This window comes from Rattus rattus, chromosome 9 (genome assembly GCF_011064425.1).
Source record: "Rattus rattus isolate New Zealand chromosome 9, Rrattus_CSIRO_v1, whole genome shotgun sequence".
NCBI classification, from domain to species: Eukaryota; Metazoa; Chordata; class Mammalia; order Rodentia; family Muridae; genus Rattus; species Rattus rattus.
Window position 1 is genome coordinate 50732600 of NC_046162.1, and position 17311 is coordinate 50749910.

Genomic DNA, 17311 nt, shown 5'->3' on the forward strand with positions numbered 1-17311 from the left:
ATTTGCCTAGCCTTAGGTTATTTTTAAACATTGGGTGAAGTCAATACAGCAGAAGGTGGTCAAAATGAAATTATCTCTTGTCCACTAAATATCCTAGATAATTTTAGATATTAAGTCTGACAAAAACTACATGCCTGTAACCCAGTGAAGGGCAGGAGTTAGAATGAGGAAAAATACTGTTTCAAAAGAGAAAGAGAAGCAGGGGTAGAGATCCACACAGCAGAGCGAGTACACCTGCAGAGTCAAGAGGAGATGGACTTACAATGAGAAGCTGGCTAACTGCTCTGCATGGGTCTGTCAGGGAGGAATGGAAGCTTCATCCAGAAGGGAAGCTTGTGGCCTGGGGGTACAGATGGCAAGGGTTGTCCTGGGGACAAGTACACAGACTTACAAGCCTCAAGTCCCACTGTGGGTTTTGATGAGGCATTCTTAGATTGGTGAACAATGGAGAAGAGTTCCATTTTGTTATTCATTCTTTTACAAAAATAAAACGCATTTTGGGCATGAATGGGTGTATAAGACCAAGGAGGAAGGAGTCTGTTGATCCCATGAAGTTGGTGTTATCCAACAGTTGTCAGCTGTCTTGGAAGTGGGTGCTGGGAGGAGGACTCTGATCATTATCAAGAGCAGCCCTAACCACTGAGCCTTCTGTTCAGTCATCCATTCTCACCACAGCACATCAGTTTCCTAAGTTGTGACTCTCACCTCCCTCTTTATGGGACGATGTAATGCAAATGTGGGGTTTGCAAGTTCATCACAAGAATAGAAGGCTTGTGCATGTGTAACTGCCCGAGATTAATTCACAATGCGCACTGACTCTGAGGTGTTCCTGGCAGTGAGTCCCATGCTGTGTCATGTGACTTCTCTGCATCTCTGTTTCCGAGCACATAACATGAGTTTAAAAAGTCCCCTTCTCCCATATATATACAGCCGCCAAAACTAGGTAAGATTGATGAAGCTCAAAAATGCATGCTGAAAGGGACCGGATATAGATTTCTCCTGAGAGACACATCTAGAGCATGTCCAATACAGAGGTCACTGCTAGCAGCAAACCACCAAACTGAGAATAGGATCTCCTTGGGGGGAATTAGAGGAAGAATTGAAAGAGCTGAAGCGACTTGCAACCCCCTAAGAACAACAATGCCAACCAACCAGAGCTTCCAGGGACTAAACCACTACCAAAAGACTATACATGGACTGACCCATATGCAGGGTTCCAACTGCATATGTAGCAGAGAATAGCCTTGTTGGGGCACCAGTGGAAGGGGAAGCCTTTGGTCCTGCCAAGGTTGGACCCCCAGGGCAGGGGACTATGGGGGGGGAGTAAGGGGGATGGATAGGGGGAATACCTGTATGGGGGAGGGGGGAGGGAAGGGGGAGGGGACGGGGACTTATGGACAGGAAACCGGGAAGGGGAATAACTTTTGAAATGTAAGTAAAGAAATATTATCTACTAAATTTTTTTTTAAAAAAATGTCCCCTTCCCTTCCTGTGAGACACTCACTTTCCAGGGAAAACTATCATCTTTTTGTTTCCATTCCCATGATCCCCAGTCCTGCTTGCATTTATGATGCATCAGGTTGTCCCTAGGCTGGCTGCTCTGATCTACTTTGAGAACGGGGGTCAAGGCCTGAATAGACTTGCTGCCTCCACTGGATGTTTTCTGAGATGCTCACTCCACATGAATATATGGCTAGGGAAGGCCAAAAGGGATCATGCGGATCACCAAGAAATGTCATGGAAGCACTGCCACAAGAAAGGGAACTCAGATGGCCATGGGTTACACATGGAGAAACTAAGGAAGGCCAGGCAGAGCCAGGACTCTAAGGAGAATGTTCATCCTTCAGTCACCAGGATGTCAGAGTCTAACAGAGACCCCTCCCGACTTCTCAAGGAGGTCCATGATCAGGTGAGGATGGGTCTCCTTCAGAGCTTGGTAGAAATGGTCTTTGCAAGCCCAGCTCCAGGACCGGCTGCCCCTGAAGAGCTTCCTCATCTTGTCTTGGTTTGTGGCCTCAGCCCTCACTGTCTCATAATCTTCTTCACTCAGCACCAGACCATGCAGCTTGTCCAAGAGAGGGTCCACTGATGTCATCTGGCCACCAGCTGCTCCTTCTTGCTGGTCCACGAAGTGTAGCAGGGCAGGAGCATCTAAGGGTAAAGATGAGACTGGCTCTGGGCAAAGAAATGCTCCTTTGGGGTCTCTGATTGGCTGCCCACCTCTGGCTCTTTTCCTGTAACTACTCTTTTCTTCTGTATCCCTTGTTTCCCTTCTTCCTCTGGAAGGCCATTGGGAGTTTTTTCTTCACCTTTCTTGGGGCTAGTTATTAGTTTGAAATTTTATCTGACTAGGGGGAAGGGGCTTTATGGTTGGGCATTGGTTTGGGAATGGGTGAACTTGTTGTCACTTGTGGTAAGCAGCAAGGGTCATGAGGAGAACTCCTTCTTGGTATGGACTTCTACATCCTGAGAAATTTGCAAACGGAGCCCCCTCCTTTCTCTCTCTGTTTTTCAAGGGTGAGGTGAAGCACCGCCAAATATGATTGGCTTCTAGAGTCTTACAATTTTATTAACCTTTGGGGCTGAAGCCATCCTGGGCAGTGCAGGTCTGAGGTCCCCTGGAAGAAAAGGGAGATGAAGCATCTGTAATGGTGCCCACCAACCTCAGTGTATTCAGAAACTCCTACCAATGCCTGGGATTCTGAGACTGAACTACAGACATTCTGATATACTGTGGGAGGCAAACAGTTCCTCAGTTATCCAGAGCATCTTAGCTTATCATCATAGAGAATATAGACCTGGAAACATGCATCTTAGGCCTACCCTATCATCACATATAGTAGATGTGGGAATGAGCAATGACACTTCTCCCACATGATCTCAGACTCCAATTTTATCCTCGACTGAATTCTTTCGAATAACTAACCAAGTCCTTTGCTAGATGGCTTTGACATTTAATTTTAGCTAAAATAAACAACAAAACAAAGTAAACAAAAATCCTACTTTTTTTGTCCTTGTTTGACTTTTGTACATGCGCATATGATAAACTTGTGTCCTGGATTTGATGGCAGGAATAAGGTAAAAGACTGAGCACACGGAAAGAGCGAAAGAATTTCAGTCACAAGTGACGGAGATTAATAGCTGCAGCTTATGAATAAACCTTATGGGCATATGAGTTGCCTGCATTCAATAAGTTCTCAAACAGTTTAGTGAAGTCAGCCCAAACAACGTGGTCTGTACCGTATTGGAAGTCCTGCTTTGATTAGGGAGCCTGGCTTTGGGTGTTGTACAAGACTGTACTGTTACTGCACTCAAGACATTTACAGTATATTTACTTGTCTCTGTCATCTTGAAAATATGGATGAGTTAAAATAGCAAATAAATAGATAAGTAAATAAAATAAATATGCAAAATCAACCAATCAAAATGCTGGACAGAAAAACCTAACCACAGGAATGCAAGACCTCTACAACAGAAACTTTAAGATACATTCATGACTAAATGGAGGAAGGCTTTACAAAGATGGAAAAGACACCTTCAACGCTACCAATGTTTGGAAGAATCAAAAGTGTAAAAACAGCCACCCTACTAAAAAGCATTCTACAGACTCAATGCAGTCCCAGTTAAGATTCCAGGGACATGCTTACCAGATAGTAGGAAAAATTTCTGAAGCACACAAGAGCTATGGATGCAAGGTACTCTTGAACAACAGCAGTATAATGGGAAGCATTAACTCGTGTGAGTTCAAACTAATGCTAAAGCCATAGTAATTAAAACAGCACAGCATGGGTACAAACAGACACCCAGGTCTATGGATTAGAATAGAGGGTCAGGCAAAAACCACACAACCATAGCTCCCCAGCCTTTGATGAAGAAACCAAAAATCTACTCTGGGAAAAGACAGCCTGTTCAACAAATAGTATTGGAAAACCGAGATGGCAACACATGGAATAATTAAATTAGATGCCTATATTTCACCATCAACATTTCAACACGAAATGATCAAAGACCTAAATGTAAGGTCCAGTCCCAAAACTGGTAGAGGAAACCGTAGGGAGGGCATTTGCACATGGCAGTGTAAGTTAGGATGGTGTGAGTGAGACTCTGGTAGCACAGGAAGCAAAAGCAGTAGGTAGATTGACTCTCATGACACTAAGAAAGTCTGTATAGTATAGGAAACATAAGTGAGTAAAAAATTCATGCAAAGGAGGAGGCAAATTGTTTTCAAATGTATTATCTAGCAGTAGATTAGTAGTATACTGAATGTACATGGAAATATAAGCCCTGAATTTCAAGGAAATAACCCAGTTATAAGATGGGCCAGAGAAGTAACCAGAGAATTCTCAAAGGAGGAAACACATATGGCTAGGAAACATTTTGCTATTAGGAAAATCCAGGTTAACATTACTTATGGTTCCATCTCATCTCTTGAGAATGGAGGTGATGGCAGATACTTATGGCTGTACAGGATGCTGAGAAAAAGGTGTGGGTGAATACTCATCCCTGTAATTAAGTAACTGAGGAAACATGGCTTGGAGCATGTGGTGCTTGCATATGATGTGTCCCTGAACAATGATCATGTGTTGAATGACGAGTCCTGCAGTATTCACATGTGACTGGTCCTGAGGGCTGAATGGAGCCATACTCCACTGCTCTCATCATGGAGGAGTACTGAGAATGGAAAGGGAATCACATAAGACTATACAGCTGGAGGACGCCAGTCACTGGGCATGTCCTGGGAGAATGTGGTATGAACTTTTCCCTTCTCCTCCTCTCACTTCCACTTCCTCCTTTTTCCCCCGCCTCACTCTCTCCCTTTATTTCCCTTCCCTCTCTCTTCTTTGAGAGAGCAAAGATCAGCCTTCTCTCTCACATGGAAACTCCCACCCATGATATTCTGTTTCATATCAGGGTCAAACAGATTGAGGCAGCTGACCATGGACAGAAACCTGCTTCTAAGACCTTGAGTCAAAGGAATCCTTTCTTGTTTAAAAGTCTTTTTTTCATATTTTGCCACAATTGTGAAGGGCTGACTAATACAGTTTCATAGTTTAAAACTGTGGTCCTACCACCTTTATTGGTCTAGAAAACCACATCTGATCTGATTTTGTGGCAGCAAAAGAAATAATGACAATACCCTCTTCTTAATCATTGTATTTCTTCAACTCTTAGGGTCTCTGGTCTTAAACTAATTTTACCTGGTTTCAGCAAGGCCTCCATATGAGATTCATATACTTTTGTCTGTTAAGTTGCAGATTAATCCCTGAACCAATGTTTCCAAATATATATCTCAGAGAAGAGCTGGGATTCTCGAGGGCTTCGGTAGCACAGCTCCAGTTCCTGGAGGGAGGGAGGGAAAGAGAGAGAGAGAGAGAGAGAGAGAGAGAGAGAGAGAGAGAGAGAGAGAGCTCTACTTATGTAAATTAAGGCTTTCAACAACCTCATAATCTCTTAATTTTGCATACCATATTTTACACTATCTTTTGCACTGAGGTGACCCACAGCCTTTGAGCCTGCATCTTTACTTGGAAGGCTGAGGACCTAGCATACTGTTTCTTTTCTTATTATTCGACAAAACCTTACAGGAAGCACCTTAAGGAAAGGTTTATGTTATTGTTTAACTTCATGGTGGTGAACACATCAAAGATGGGGCTCCATTCTTAGCAGAACAACTTGTGGCACAGCTTGCTTTATCCCAGAGGATCAGGAATGAGCAGACTGAGGTGGGAGCAGGGCATGGCTATAGGCCTCAAGGCTTGCTACCTATGGCTTGCTTCTGACAGCCAGGCCTCACAGGTTTGATTCCACAAACTCTCAATATACTACCACTGTTTGGAGACCAACATTTACTGTTCAAACATTTACACCTGTAGGAGGCATTTGAGATTCAAAAACTATAACAGCCACAGATGAGTGAGATTCATCCTGAAAGCCCAGCTCACAAATCCTCGGCCTGGGCTTCTTCTATGTTACCTGGAGCCTTCTGTGGTATATTGAATCGGATTTCTCAAGTCTCCAGGCTGAATCAGTATTCTTTTCTGGTTTTTAAATGAATTTTCACCTAACTTTGATGTACCCTGTTCATCCCAAATCTTAATTGTTTTCTCCCCAATTTCAGCGCCCACAAACCCTTGTAACCAGTCAGCACAGGTTTCCCAAGACTGGCATCAGAAAACACCTGGATGCTCACCTTTTCGAGAATTTCCACCTCTTTGGAGCTGGACACGATATAAGGGGAACCAACATAAAGAGCATCTACTGGGGTGGCTTGTTTATGCATAAAACTGAAACTTCATTTCTTTCCTCATCAATGGCCTAGGGAACATTACACACACAGTGATTTCTTTAGATTTCTGGGTCACAACGTCTAACTGAATAAAGTGAGGTGCTTGATCTGTACATTTTTGTGGGATAGGGGATTACACCATGAGCTCCCTTCTACCATGTGTTCTGACACACTGAGACTTGGATTATTGGCCCTGTTCATGCTCATTTTGGGAGCAGTGTACCTGCTTCAGAAGAAGGAGTTGCTACAGGTTGTGCATAGAGCATTTCATCCACTTCAGGGTAGGATGCTATAGAGGCTGTTGGGGGATTAGTAAAAGGATTAGTAAATTGGCATCAAAGACAGTTGAGTGAAACTATGGTGTTTGGGTAGGGGGTCAAGAAGAATGCAGAATTGTATCCCAACTCTCAGCTCAGAATCTCTCCAAGGGGCTCACTAGCTATAACTCAAATTTTCTGTTTGCCCACCATGGCCCCATATTTGTGGTCCTCAGTGTCACCTTCCGAATAGTGCAGTCATTGGGGACCAGGTAAAGGTGAAAGGTGATGTCCTCGAGATACAGGCGATAGTAGATCAATGTGATGGAAGTGATGGGGATGAAGTGTCCAACAGCAGGAATCAATCTCAGTAGAACTCCCATAGGGGAGAAGCTTGGGTTTTCCAGTACTGCGAAATGTGGTTCCACCCTTGCTGGCGTTTCTAGGACCATCCCATGGTCTTGGAAGTGGGCAACATGGAACAAGGAGCTGTCCACCTTTCCCTCTGTGAAAGAAGAGATTCAAGAAATGTAGGTTTAGCATTTCCATTGATCCACGCTGTGCTGGGAAGCTAGTATCCTGTGATTTAGAATGATTGTGGTGGTTTGAAGGAGAATGGGCTGGTCTGTTTGTTGAACTGCTTGGGAAGGATTGGAAGTATTCCCTTGTTGAAGGAGCTGTGTCACTGGTGGGCTTTTGAGGTTTGTAAAGCTCATATCATTATCAGTTTTCTTTCTCCCCCATCAGAATGCAAGCTCTCAGCTGTTGCTGTAATGTCCAGTGCCATGCCTGCCTGCTTTTTGCTGCCATGCTCCTCCTTCCCATGAAGGTCTTTTGGATCATCCTCTGAAACTGTAAGCCCTGATAAAACTTTTCTTCTATAACTTGCCCTGATTATGGTTTCTGTTATGTTTGTATTTATTTTTGTTTATGAGAAAAACCGACTCAAATTTAAGATTACTAATTAACTTCCAGTGACAACACCACAGACTTATCAACTGTTTTCTCACTACAAATTTATGATGCCAGGGAGGGTAAATGTGACTGCCTCACATTGAGAGACAGCTTTGATTTTGTCCCTGGATAGCTGCTGCATGAATATTCACAGTGGTGTGCAGGTTCACAGTGGACTCCTCTGCGGATTCTATAAAGAACACAGTCTCAAGCAACTGCCAGAAACTTGACAACCCTTAGGTTTACCAAGGTGCTGCCATCACCACCCTCATTGTTTTGGGATTTTTCAGTGTCCTCTAGAGTGTTTGTTGCAGGACAGAGTTTGGCTGTTATCAATGAGACCCAGGGTCCTTTGTGCAAAGAAGACAAAGCTATTTGGATCCCCAGAATGGTTAATCTTAAGTGTGAGCTAATGAAATCTAGTATCACCTTGGGTCTAGGTCTGGGGGTATAATAGAAGGAGATTATCTCCATGGAGTTGGGAAGATCTTCTCTAGGTGGGTAACACTGTTCCATGGACTAGGATCCAGGACTGTGTTAAATGGAGAAGGCCACATGAGCACAAGCATTCACTAGTTTAGGCTCCCCATTTGCTGGTGCAAGTTTCCCAGGTGCCTCACCTCCATGTGGCCAGACTTCCATGTTGTGATGAACTGACTCTACCTTTGAACTGTGAGGCAAAATAAATCTATTCTCTCCTGAGTTTCTTTGGTCAGGTATTTATTTTTGGTGGGGGCGGGGGTCAAGAGTAAAGTAACCTGGACAGAGAGTTGACACCAAGCATTGGGTTGTTGCTATAGAAAAGCCAGATCCAGTGGTTCTTAGGCCTTTGAAACGGTTTTGTGGATAGAATATAGAATTAGGACTGGAAATACTCTACTATCCTGAGAGTAGAGCTTATGATGACATTCTGGTGAATGCAGGAAAGACAAGAATGCTGGGAGAGGCAGCGGAGGCCAGGTTTAGAGGTTCCAGAAAGTAGAAAGTTTTTTATTGGGAAATTTAAATGGAAAGAATCTATTCATGCTACAGTTTGGTCAAGAATATAGATTTATTGTGTTAATGCCCTGAATGTGAGTGGAGACAAATTTAATTTTAAGGGATTAATTTGGCATTAATGTTTCTGACAAAAACATTCTGAATGATTCTTCAAAATCATCTGTAGTTGTTAAAGAGATCGCCACCACAGAAGGGAAAGATGTATTGTACTGTGGCAATAGGAAAGATATCTTGAGGACAAAATCTCACTTTATAGGCTTCATCTTGTGAAGAACCAAATTCACTTAAAGGCAGAAAGTCTAATAGTTTTCTCTGTTTCAAAAATACTCAAGTAAGTGTCTCCCCATGGTCAGCACATCATACAGCTATCAGTGTGCCCACATCTCAAAGCTGTCAGTAGAACTTGGTAGTATCATTCCTATAGATTTTTGTTGCTTGAGAAATGCTATACTGAAGGGGGTTCATTGAGTCAGGATGCACAGTTTCAGATAGCAGTTGAGGCCAGGCAGTGTGTCTGAGTCAAATATACTTCCAAGAGGTCCTGAAAGGTCAATCTAAAAGTGAAGCCTAAGAGGCAATGGAAATCCTAGGATGTAGAAAAGCCAGAATTGCAATTTCTACTGTTGAAGAGAGTTGTAGGAAGAGTAGAGAGGTGACCTAAGAGAGAGGCTATGTGTGCTTCCTGTGTAGAACTTGAGGGGTGGAGGTACATAAGTGTTGGAGCAGTAAATGACATCATGAACTCCATAGGTGGACACAAACCTCAGAATTTTCTGTTTATGATGGAGTTTGTCTTGCTGTGGTCTGAGCATTCCTTAAGCCATATGCTTTGATTCTTCCATTTTGAATGCCCGTGTTTATCCCAGCCATTGTATGCTGGAAGCATGTAACTGTTTTTTTTTTTATTTCATAGGAGCTGATAGTTAAGTCATTGCCTTGAGTCTCAGTTTAGAGGTGAGCTTTTAAACTGTTGGAGCATTAAGATCTAATGGGGCCTTTGAAACCAGACTGCATTTTTCATGATGAGATGAAACTGAAACTTTAGAGACAGGAAGTGGAAAATAATGACTCAATGTGATGTGCTTAGGTGTGAAGTTGACAATGTGAAATGTGTGTGAAATGACAACTGTGAAGATGAATATCACTTTTCAACTTGTGGTAATTGCTGCCCATGGGCCTGCGCCCATGACCCTGGGGTCAGCTTTCTGGACCTTCTCTGCTGATGAGGTTTGAGAGGGCAGAGGGTATCTGCACACTACCTGCCATGCCACCTCACTGCAGATGGCTGTCAGTGCCAGTACTCCTTGTTCTGTACTCAAGAATGGCTCATCAAGCCTCTTGACTAGGGCTCACACTACTGTGATTCCAAGGCAAAGTGCAGGGCTGGCTCTCCTGAGTGTTGAAGCCAGTGAAGGGCAGGGCAAGCTTGCCCACTTTCATGATCCCAGGGCCAGTTCTCCTGACTGCTGCAGGTGGGGAGGGTGTGTGGGTTTGAGGTAGTCATCACCCCTCCATCCCTACCACCTGCTACTCATCAACTTCATTGCCATCAACCAACACCTTCTTCCTCTGCTGTGTGTTGGATTCTACTGGTGTCTATGGTGATCCTTTTGCTGCCCTCCTTGAAGCAGGAGAGGAAGTAAACCTCACCAAAACTGGTTTTCTTCTTGTTGCGGCTGCTTTTTTTTTTTTTTCTTCTTCAGTGTTTGGTGTATTTCTTCTACCCCAGCCTCCAGAGTGCTAGGACCACAGAGTGTATGTAGTAATGGCTTTCTTTATGAGAGCACTCACTGGGAAACTTGTATTTTTATTTATCTATTTATTATTCTTAATTTTACTTATTCACTTTACATCCCACTCACTGTCCCCCTCCCAGTCACCCCTTCCCACATACTTCAACCATCTTCTTCTCCTCTGAGTGAGTGGGATCTCCCTGGGTTTTCCCCCACCTTGGCCCTTCAAGTCTCTGTGAGGCTAGGTTCTTCCTCTCCCACTGAGGCCAGACAAGGCAGCCCAACTAGAAGAACATATCCCACACACAGACAATAACTTTTGGGATTGTAAATCTTAGGATGTTGGAGAAGCCAGAACCACATTTTTTTTCTGCTAAAGTTTAAGGCAGGAGTAGAGACATAGTCTAACAGAGAGGCTACTCATGCTTCATTTTAGAACTGGAGAGGTGGATCTGTCTCTGCCTTTGGAGTCCAGTGAGTTATACCATGAGCTCCATGGCTGGACATGAAGCTGCAGAATTTGTGATGATGAAATTTGTCTTCCTGTGGTCTGAGCATTCCTTGATATGTTGTGATTATTCCATGTTGGAATGTCAGTGTTTATTCTGTGCCATTGTATGTTGGAAGTATGTAACTTGTTTTTTCTTTCATAGGAGCTAAGATATTGCCATATGTCTCTGTTCTGATGCAGACTTTTTTTTTCCGGAGCTGAGGACCGAACCCAGGGCCTTGCGCTTGCTAGGCAAGCGCTCTACCACTGAGCTAAATCCCCAACCCCCTGATGCAGACTTTTAAACTGTTCGAATTATGAAGGTCTAATGGGACCTTTGAAACAAGATTGTATTTTTCATGATGAAATGAAACCAAAATTTTAGAGACAGAAATTAGATAGTCATGATTTAAAGTGATGTGCTTGGGTATGAAGTTGACAACTACGGCTATGGTTAGAACTGTGTAGATTAATGTCACTTGTCAACTTGATATGAATGCTACCAATGGGTCCACTCTCATGACCCTGGGGTCAGATTTCTGGATTGCCTCAGGTTGTGAGGAGCAAGAGGGCAGAGGGAATCTCTTCTTCTGCTGTCCCATGCTATCTGATTGCAGAGGGGTAGTGGGGCTAGCTCTCCCTCACTGTGTACTGAGGGCTGGCACATACGCTCCACTTGACCAGGGCCCAGTGTTGTGGCTAGTCAGGAGCAGAGCCAGCTCACCCACTGTGAGGACCCCAGGAACCTTATGTTTATTAGACCTTTTTCTGAAGGAATCTTTTTTTTTCTTTCTTTTTTTCGGAGCTGGGGACCGAACCCAGGGCCTTGCACATGCTAGGCAAGCGCTCTACCACTGAGCTAAATCCCCAACCCCTTTCTGAAGGAATCTTTGGAGATCACTGTGGTTGAAACACGTTATGAGCCTTCTCTATTCTCTTTTGTGACTCTAGTCTTCAAATGGAATGTGATGACATCATTTTCTCCCTGCCTGTAGAAGTGTAATGGCTTACAATGTTGGTTGACCCTGGGTAGCAAATGTTCCTTGTAGTTTCTAGATTCATTTTGAAAGAAAAAAAAAATCTCTTCAAAGTAGTGGCAGGCCACTCCTTCCTGCCTCAGTCTATGGCTGCTGCAGTAAAATATCCCACAGGAGCTGTCCAAAATGGCAGCTCCTTTTGAAATGATGACACTACAATACTTTAGATTTCATGTTGCCCTGAGGAGCTGTCCGCTTCAGCTACACCTCCTCTCCTCCTCTCCTGCCGTAACTCAGAGCCTTGGTGGAATTCCACTACAGGAGCTGTCCCATAGGTACTGTGCACAGCGGCAGCATCTTCTCCCGCCTTCCCAGAAGCCCCTCAGGGATGGGGCCTGGCAAAAGTCAGCTGCAATCGGGAAAGACTTCCCACCCTAACCACGAGCCTGATGCAAGGAAAAGGGGGTGAAAAAGAACTCACAAATCCTGAGCTTCCTTCCCACATACTTAACCAATCCCTGAATAGGAAAACTCACAAGCTCAGGACTTGAAATCCTATCGTTCTCCAATCTGGAAATCTCTGTCCTAAAAGCTCCACTCCCTCAGTAATCCCATATAAGCCCTGTCCATAGTCCATTCCTTGCTGTCCCCTCCTGGGAGCAGCAGGCAGCTATCCCTGGATTTGTCCCTGCAGACCTTGGACCCTCCAATGATCTTTCATGGGATTTTCTAACTGCTGTGACCCTCTGGTTGAAGATGCCAAGAAGAGAAGCAATGAAGAGAAGCAGTGAAGAGAAGGAGCAGGGTTGAGGCTCCTGAGCTCCTGAGCTCCTGAGCTCAGCTGGGAATCCCCTTTCCTGGGAGCTGCGATGCCTCTGCTGAGGATGCTTCCTCTCAGAGCTGTGTGCTTCCTGAGCACCCATGTCTCAGGATGAACTTCCATCGGGACACCTTCTCCCCTCAGAGTTGTATGGTTCCTGAGCTTCCAGGATACCCTTCCATCTGAGCAGAGATAGCACACCTTGAGGAACGTAGTTTGTAAAGAGTTCTTGATAATCACCAGTCAATATTGCTACTGAGGACATCACTTTCTAATTAGGGACACCTCCTAGTAAAACAGAAATAACATCCTAAAGCTGGGAGACATGTGCCTCAAAGAAGATACATGCGACAAGAAGGGATGACAAAACACTTCACTGTCCACCTCTGTAAACTGTTGTGCCTCATTAAGGAACCTTCGAAACACTTATATATCATGCACCATCCTGCAGTTCCTATATGGCCTGATAAGTCCATCCATTATTACCACCCTCCTCCTTATGCTTCCCTTGGTTACCTTGGAGGGACACAAAATGAGGGAGGCACACTGCAGTCACAGCTCCGTGCTCAGCCTTGATGTCAAACAGAGGTCCAGCCACCATGTGACTGTGTTGCAAGGGAGTCTCAGCCAGGAATTGGCTCCAGGCACAGAATTCAATCTCGATTGTCACTGCCCTTGTCACCACGAAGTGGAGTCCTGTGCTGGGACAGTGGTAGGAACCAGCCATGGGCAATCGCACTCTGAAAGAGGGAGAGGCAGGCACCAGTTAACACCACTACTCATCTGATGTGTGCAGACCCAGTGCAGAGTTCGGGACACAGCCAGCTTCAGGCAGCTGGCTCTGAGTTTTGTTCCTCTGCTGCCTACATGGATCCCTGATTAGTGATTTAACCTCCCAACTTTGTTTCCTCATCTGTACATAAGGTTATTGACAATGTCATCTCAGAGAACTCTGAGTACTGAGTGATCTAATGCAGACCTACATGTAACACATGTAGGCAGCTCTCAGCTCTTCCTGTGATGGTGATAAGGGTGAGGAATAGGTTGGTATGTGTGCATGTGTGTGTGCATATGTGTGCTAAGTTCTGTGTATCAAACTAGGCATTTGCACACTAAACAAAGGTCTCTCAATGATGTATGTTTTCAGTTCTTAGTGTTTATATTTTTAAAGTGTATATTTCCCAATAATGAGAGTCTATCTGATGATAATTGTGGTAAATCGTTGGCCCCAAATCAACTCTTTGCCAAGATCTTCAGTTATTTTCTCAATGCTTTCTGTTTGGTGACTGTTGGGTAGACAAGTGCCAGTTTCTGTGTGAAGAAATGAGAAATGACAGTTTCTTTAGCTGAGACAATGACTGTGGGAGGAGGTTTACAGGTTACTGAAGATACCATCATTGTGTATTTAGTCGTTTATTATTCATGAGACTATAATTCCTGGAAGGCAGGGTTGCCATACACATGGTCATGGTCATGCTCTCAGCTTCAGGGGTTCTTGGTTCACAATGGTTGTTAGCGAAGCAGAAGTGCAGAGAGTACAGGGCTGTAAGGTGAATCTAAGGACAGGAGAACCTGAATGTAATAAGGGGAGAGATGCTATGCACACTAGGAATGAAATAATCACCAGAAAGTCCACATTTCAGACAATGAGCAAAGTTGAGCACAGACTGTTTAGTTGAAATGACTGACTCAGGTCAGCACAGTTGATGTGGTAAGAGTCTGCTGGTTTTGGAAGATGAAATCCTATCTTATTCATGGGGGATGTATAATGAAATTATTGTGGGTGAAATCATATGGTGTCTTGGATTTAATACTACTGTGACAGCTGTATAATACTTACTGTGACAGACTGACAATATTATGACAGTGTTTACAAAGAATGAATGTCGTTGAAACAAATTGGAAGTCATTGATGGATCTGAGGAACTGGACAGGGATGTACTTGTGGTCTCCTGTTTAATAAATTTTTGAAAAATTTTGAAGAAGTCCCTTATTATTATAACAGCCTCAAATTCTTACCGTAGTCCTGGTCTAACTTCCTGCATTGGCAAAGGAAGAAGTCACTGTAGAGTCTAGGGAGGGTTTCTATCTGTGGGGATCCCTTATGGAAAGTGGACTGGGGAAAGCCAGCCTCTGCCAGGCAGAGCTCACTCACCGGTACAGGTTCCTCTCTCTGTCAACCACCTCAGTAGACACAGGTCCCGAAGGACCCCAGAAGTCATCATCAGTCCCCAGAGGTTCCATGTGTTTGTCTCCTGGAGAAACAGGAGAGCGCGGGTGAAAGGTCTTTAATGGTAAAAAGGTACCTCAGCCAGAAGAGAGGCCAGGTAGTGGCTCACTCTGTTGTGCAGCCTCCTTACCCTTCCCCCTAGTAATGTGCCATGGCTGAACCCTTTTTCTAGGTTGACCAGCCCTGAGCCTTTATCAGGAAAGTTCATCAACGGCTTTATCACTGGTCCTTGGCTACTTGGATATAGACTCACTGCACGTGCGCCGTGTTTGTGTGTGTGTGTGTGTGTGTGTGTGTGTGTGTGTGTGTGTGTGATTTTGTTTTATTTTCTTTACATTGTGCTTTTTGAGCAGCCATCCAACCATACCTGCTCCAAGCCAGCTTTTGTGTTTTCTTTTTTTCTAGAATGTCTCAAGTGGATATGGTGAGAACAGAACATAACTCAAAAGAAGGATGAGCAGGGATAGAGAGGTGAGTCCTAGGCCATAGTAGATTAGAATGAGACACAGAGCCCTAGTACAAGGAACAGACTTGAGAGAGGGGCAGTGGTATCCTCTGAGGCTTAGAGAGAAGGAAGTAATCCTCCCTCTGGGTTCTAGGTGTGGAGGGTCTTGCAAGGGGTGGTGCTCTTGTATATGGCGAGGTTGTGCTGTTTTATGTCAGAGACAGAGGGATAGAAACGAAGACCACTTCCACGACATTTATTACAGATAATGTTTTCTGTATGGGATAGGGAATTTGCACCCACAAAACCTCACCAATATCACTGTTCAACAAGTTCTTCCCAATGACAACAATAGTTGACATGCTAATGTGGATGAGGGAACTTTCATATTTCCCCACCCTAAAATGAAGAGCTATATAGGGACTTGACAGCTGGTACGATTGAGGTAACATCAGTCTTCCCAAGGCAAGGATTACCACATAGGTCATCCAATCCTAAGTGTATATATCTATATATCTATATCTATCTCTCTCTCTATATATATATTTATATATAACCAATAGTAAATGGACTCATTATGTTTTGTTTATATATACATAAGTGTAAACAAACATATTATTAGCAACAATAATATTAAAGAAGAGGTCAGGAATTTCAGAGTTCGTGACTGGAACACAGGAGGAGTTGGAGTGACTAGATAGAGTGGCAGAAATGATGTCAGCAGAGTACAAAATCTGAAAAAAAAATCAAAAAAAGAAAAAGAAATGATGACTTCTTCCTGCAGATGCCTACAACCTGTCACATGCTGTAGGGCTGAGTCCTTCAATGTACCTGATTGTTGCTGCTGCTGCTTGGATGAGGTCAAGCATTTCTCCATCTGTGTTTTCAGTGGGCACCGCCTTGTGTGGCATCCCACACATAGACATATTTTTTCCCTCAGATGTCAGGAAAAAGCTAGGGTTGGGCACATGGTATCCCCGATAAAATACATCTAAATCTGAATTTAATTGTCCCAGGCTTCTCTGATCCACAGCTGTATGAAGGCCCCCATCCTCCTGGGCATCTGTGTGAACCAGGACAATCTCAATGCCATCCTTTGCTTTTTATATGAATGTGTCCTCATTGTTCACATTTAGAAAGTTCATCCCTAGTGCAATGCCAGGCCCATAGGATGAAGGGTCAGACACATGAGATCACCAGGCTCTGCCTTCATGAAGGGGTCAATACCATCATCACAGAGGTAGATTCCTGTGGGCCCACCAGATTGCCACAAAAAGTTAACTTTGCTCTCCACATTCCCTATTTTGAAATCAAATGGAAGGGCAAAAAGGACTTCTCTAGATGCAGAGTCCATGCCCTTGCCCTTCCTTATATCCAGAGCTGCAAGAAAGAGTCTCTGTTCTTTATATGTGGTGCTCAGTGTCAAACTTTATGACAGCCACAGAAAACAGACCAATAATCACTCACTCTGAAGGCTAATCTCCTAGACAACACCTTCTAAGTCTCCCCTGCTCTCTGTTCTCTTACACACACACAAAGCCTCCATCCTATGCTAGGGATGGAGTAGCAGTGTCTTCAGCCACTACCCGCATCCTCTGACAGGTTTTCCCCACTGATGTGGTCGCCCAGCACATTGTCTGCACAGTAGCTGGCCGCAGAACATAGGAGGAGATGCCACGTCATGACTGAGGCCCTGAAATGCCTCCATTGCCTTTGGTAGAAAACAGAGTTTCTTGGCATGGTCCACTATTCTTGCTGTTGCCTCTGTTCCCTTCAGGGCCTCCCCAGTATCACCCTTTCCTGTTCACTGACCTCTAGACCAGTGACTCTCAAATACCATGTTCAAATGATTCCTGGTAGCCTGCAATCAGCAAAATCTCACTGAAGGAAGCTGCCCTACCCTGAAAGTCTAAGTCAGCAGAGATGGATTGGGGCCTGAGAACCTGCATTTGAGGATCTCTAAGGTCATCGGTGAAGCAGAGCTGAAGGACGCCACATGGATCCCTCTCTGTCTAAGGAGCTGCTCTCTGCTTCCTTATACCCAGGCCTGGGGCTTTCTTCTTCTTGGTCTTCCTACATTTCCTATCTTGAGTCGTCACCACAGCTCACCTCAGCTTTGG

General features: G+C 44.3%; 1 protein-coding gene across 1 annotated transcript; it reads right to left on the reverse strand.

The window, feature by feature from the left end:
• Positions 1-6721: 6721 nt before the first annotated feature.
• Positions 6722-16874, reverse strand: LOC116910312 (NACHT, LRR and PYD domains-containing protein 1a-like). Its single transcript, XM_032914176.1, has 4 exons — positions 16778-16874; positions 14672-14771; positions 13033-13256; positions 6722-7048 (listed from the first exon to the last, which is right to left on the reverse strand). The coding sequence occupies exons 1-4, from the start codon at positions 16872-16874 to the stop codon at positions 6726-6728; spliced, it is 744 nt and encodes a 247-aa protein (XP_032770067.1). The 3' UTR covers positions 6722-6725.
• Between the last annotated feature and the right edge of the window lie 437 nt (positions 16875-17311).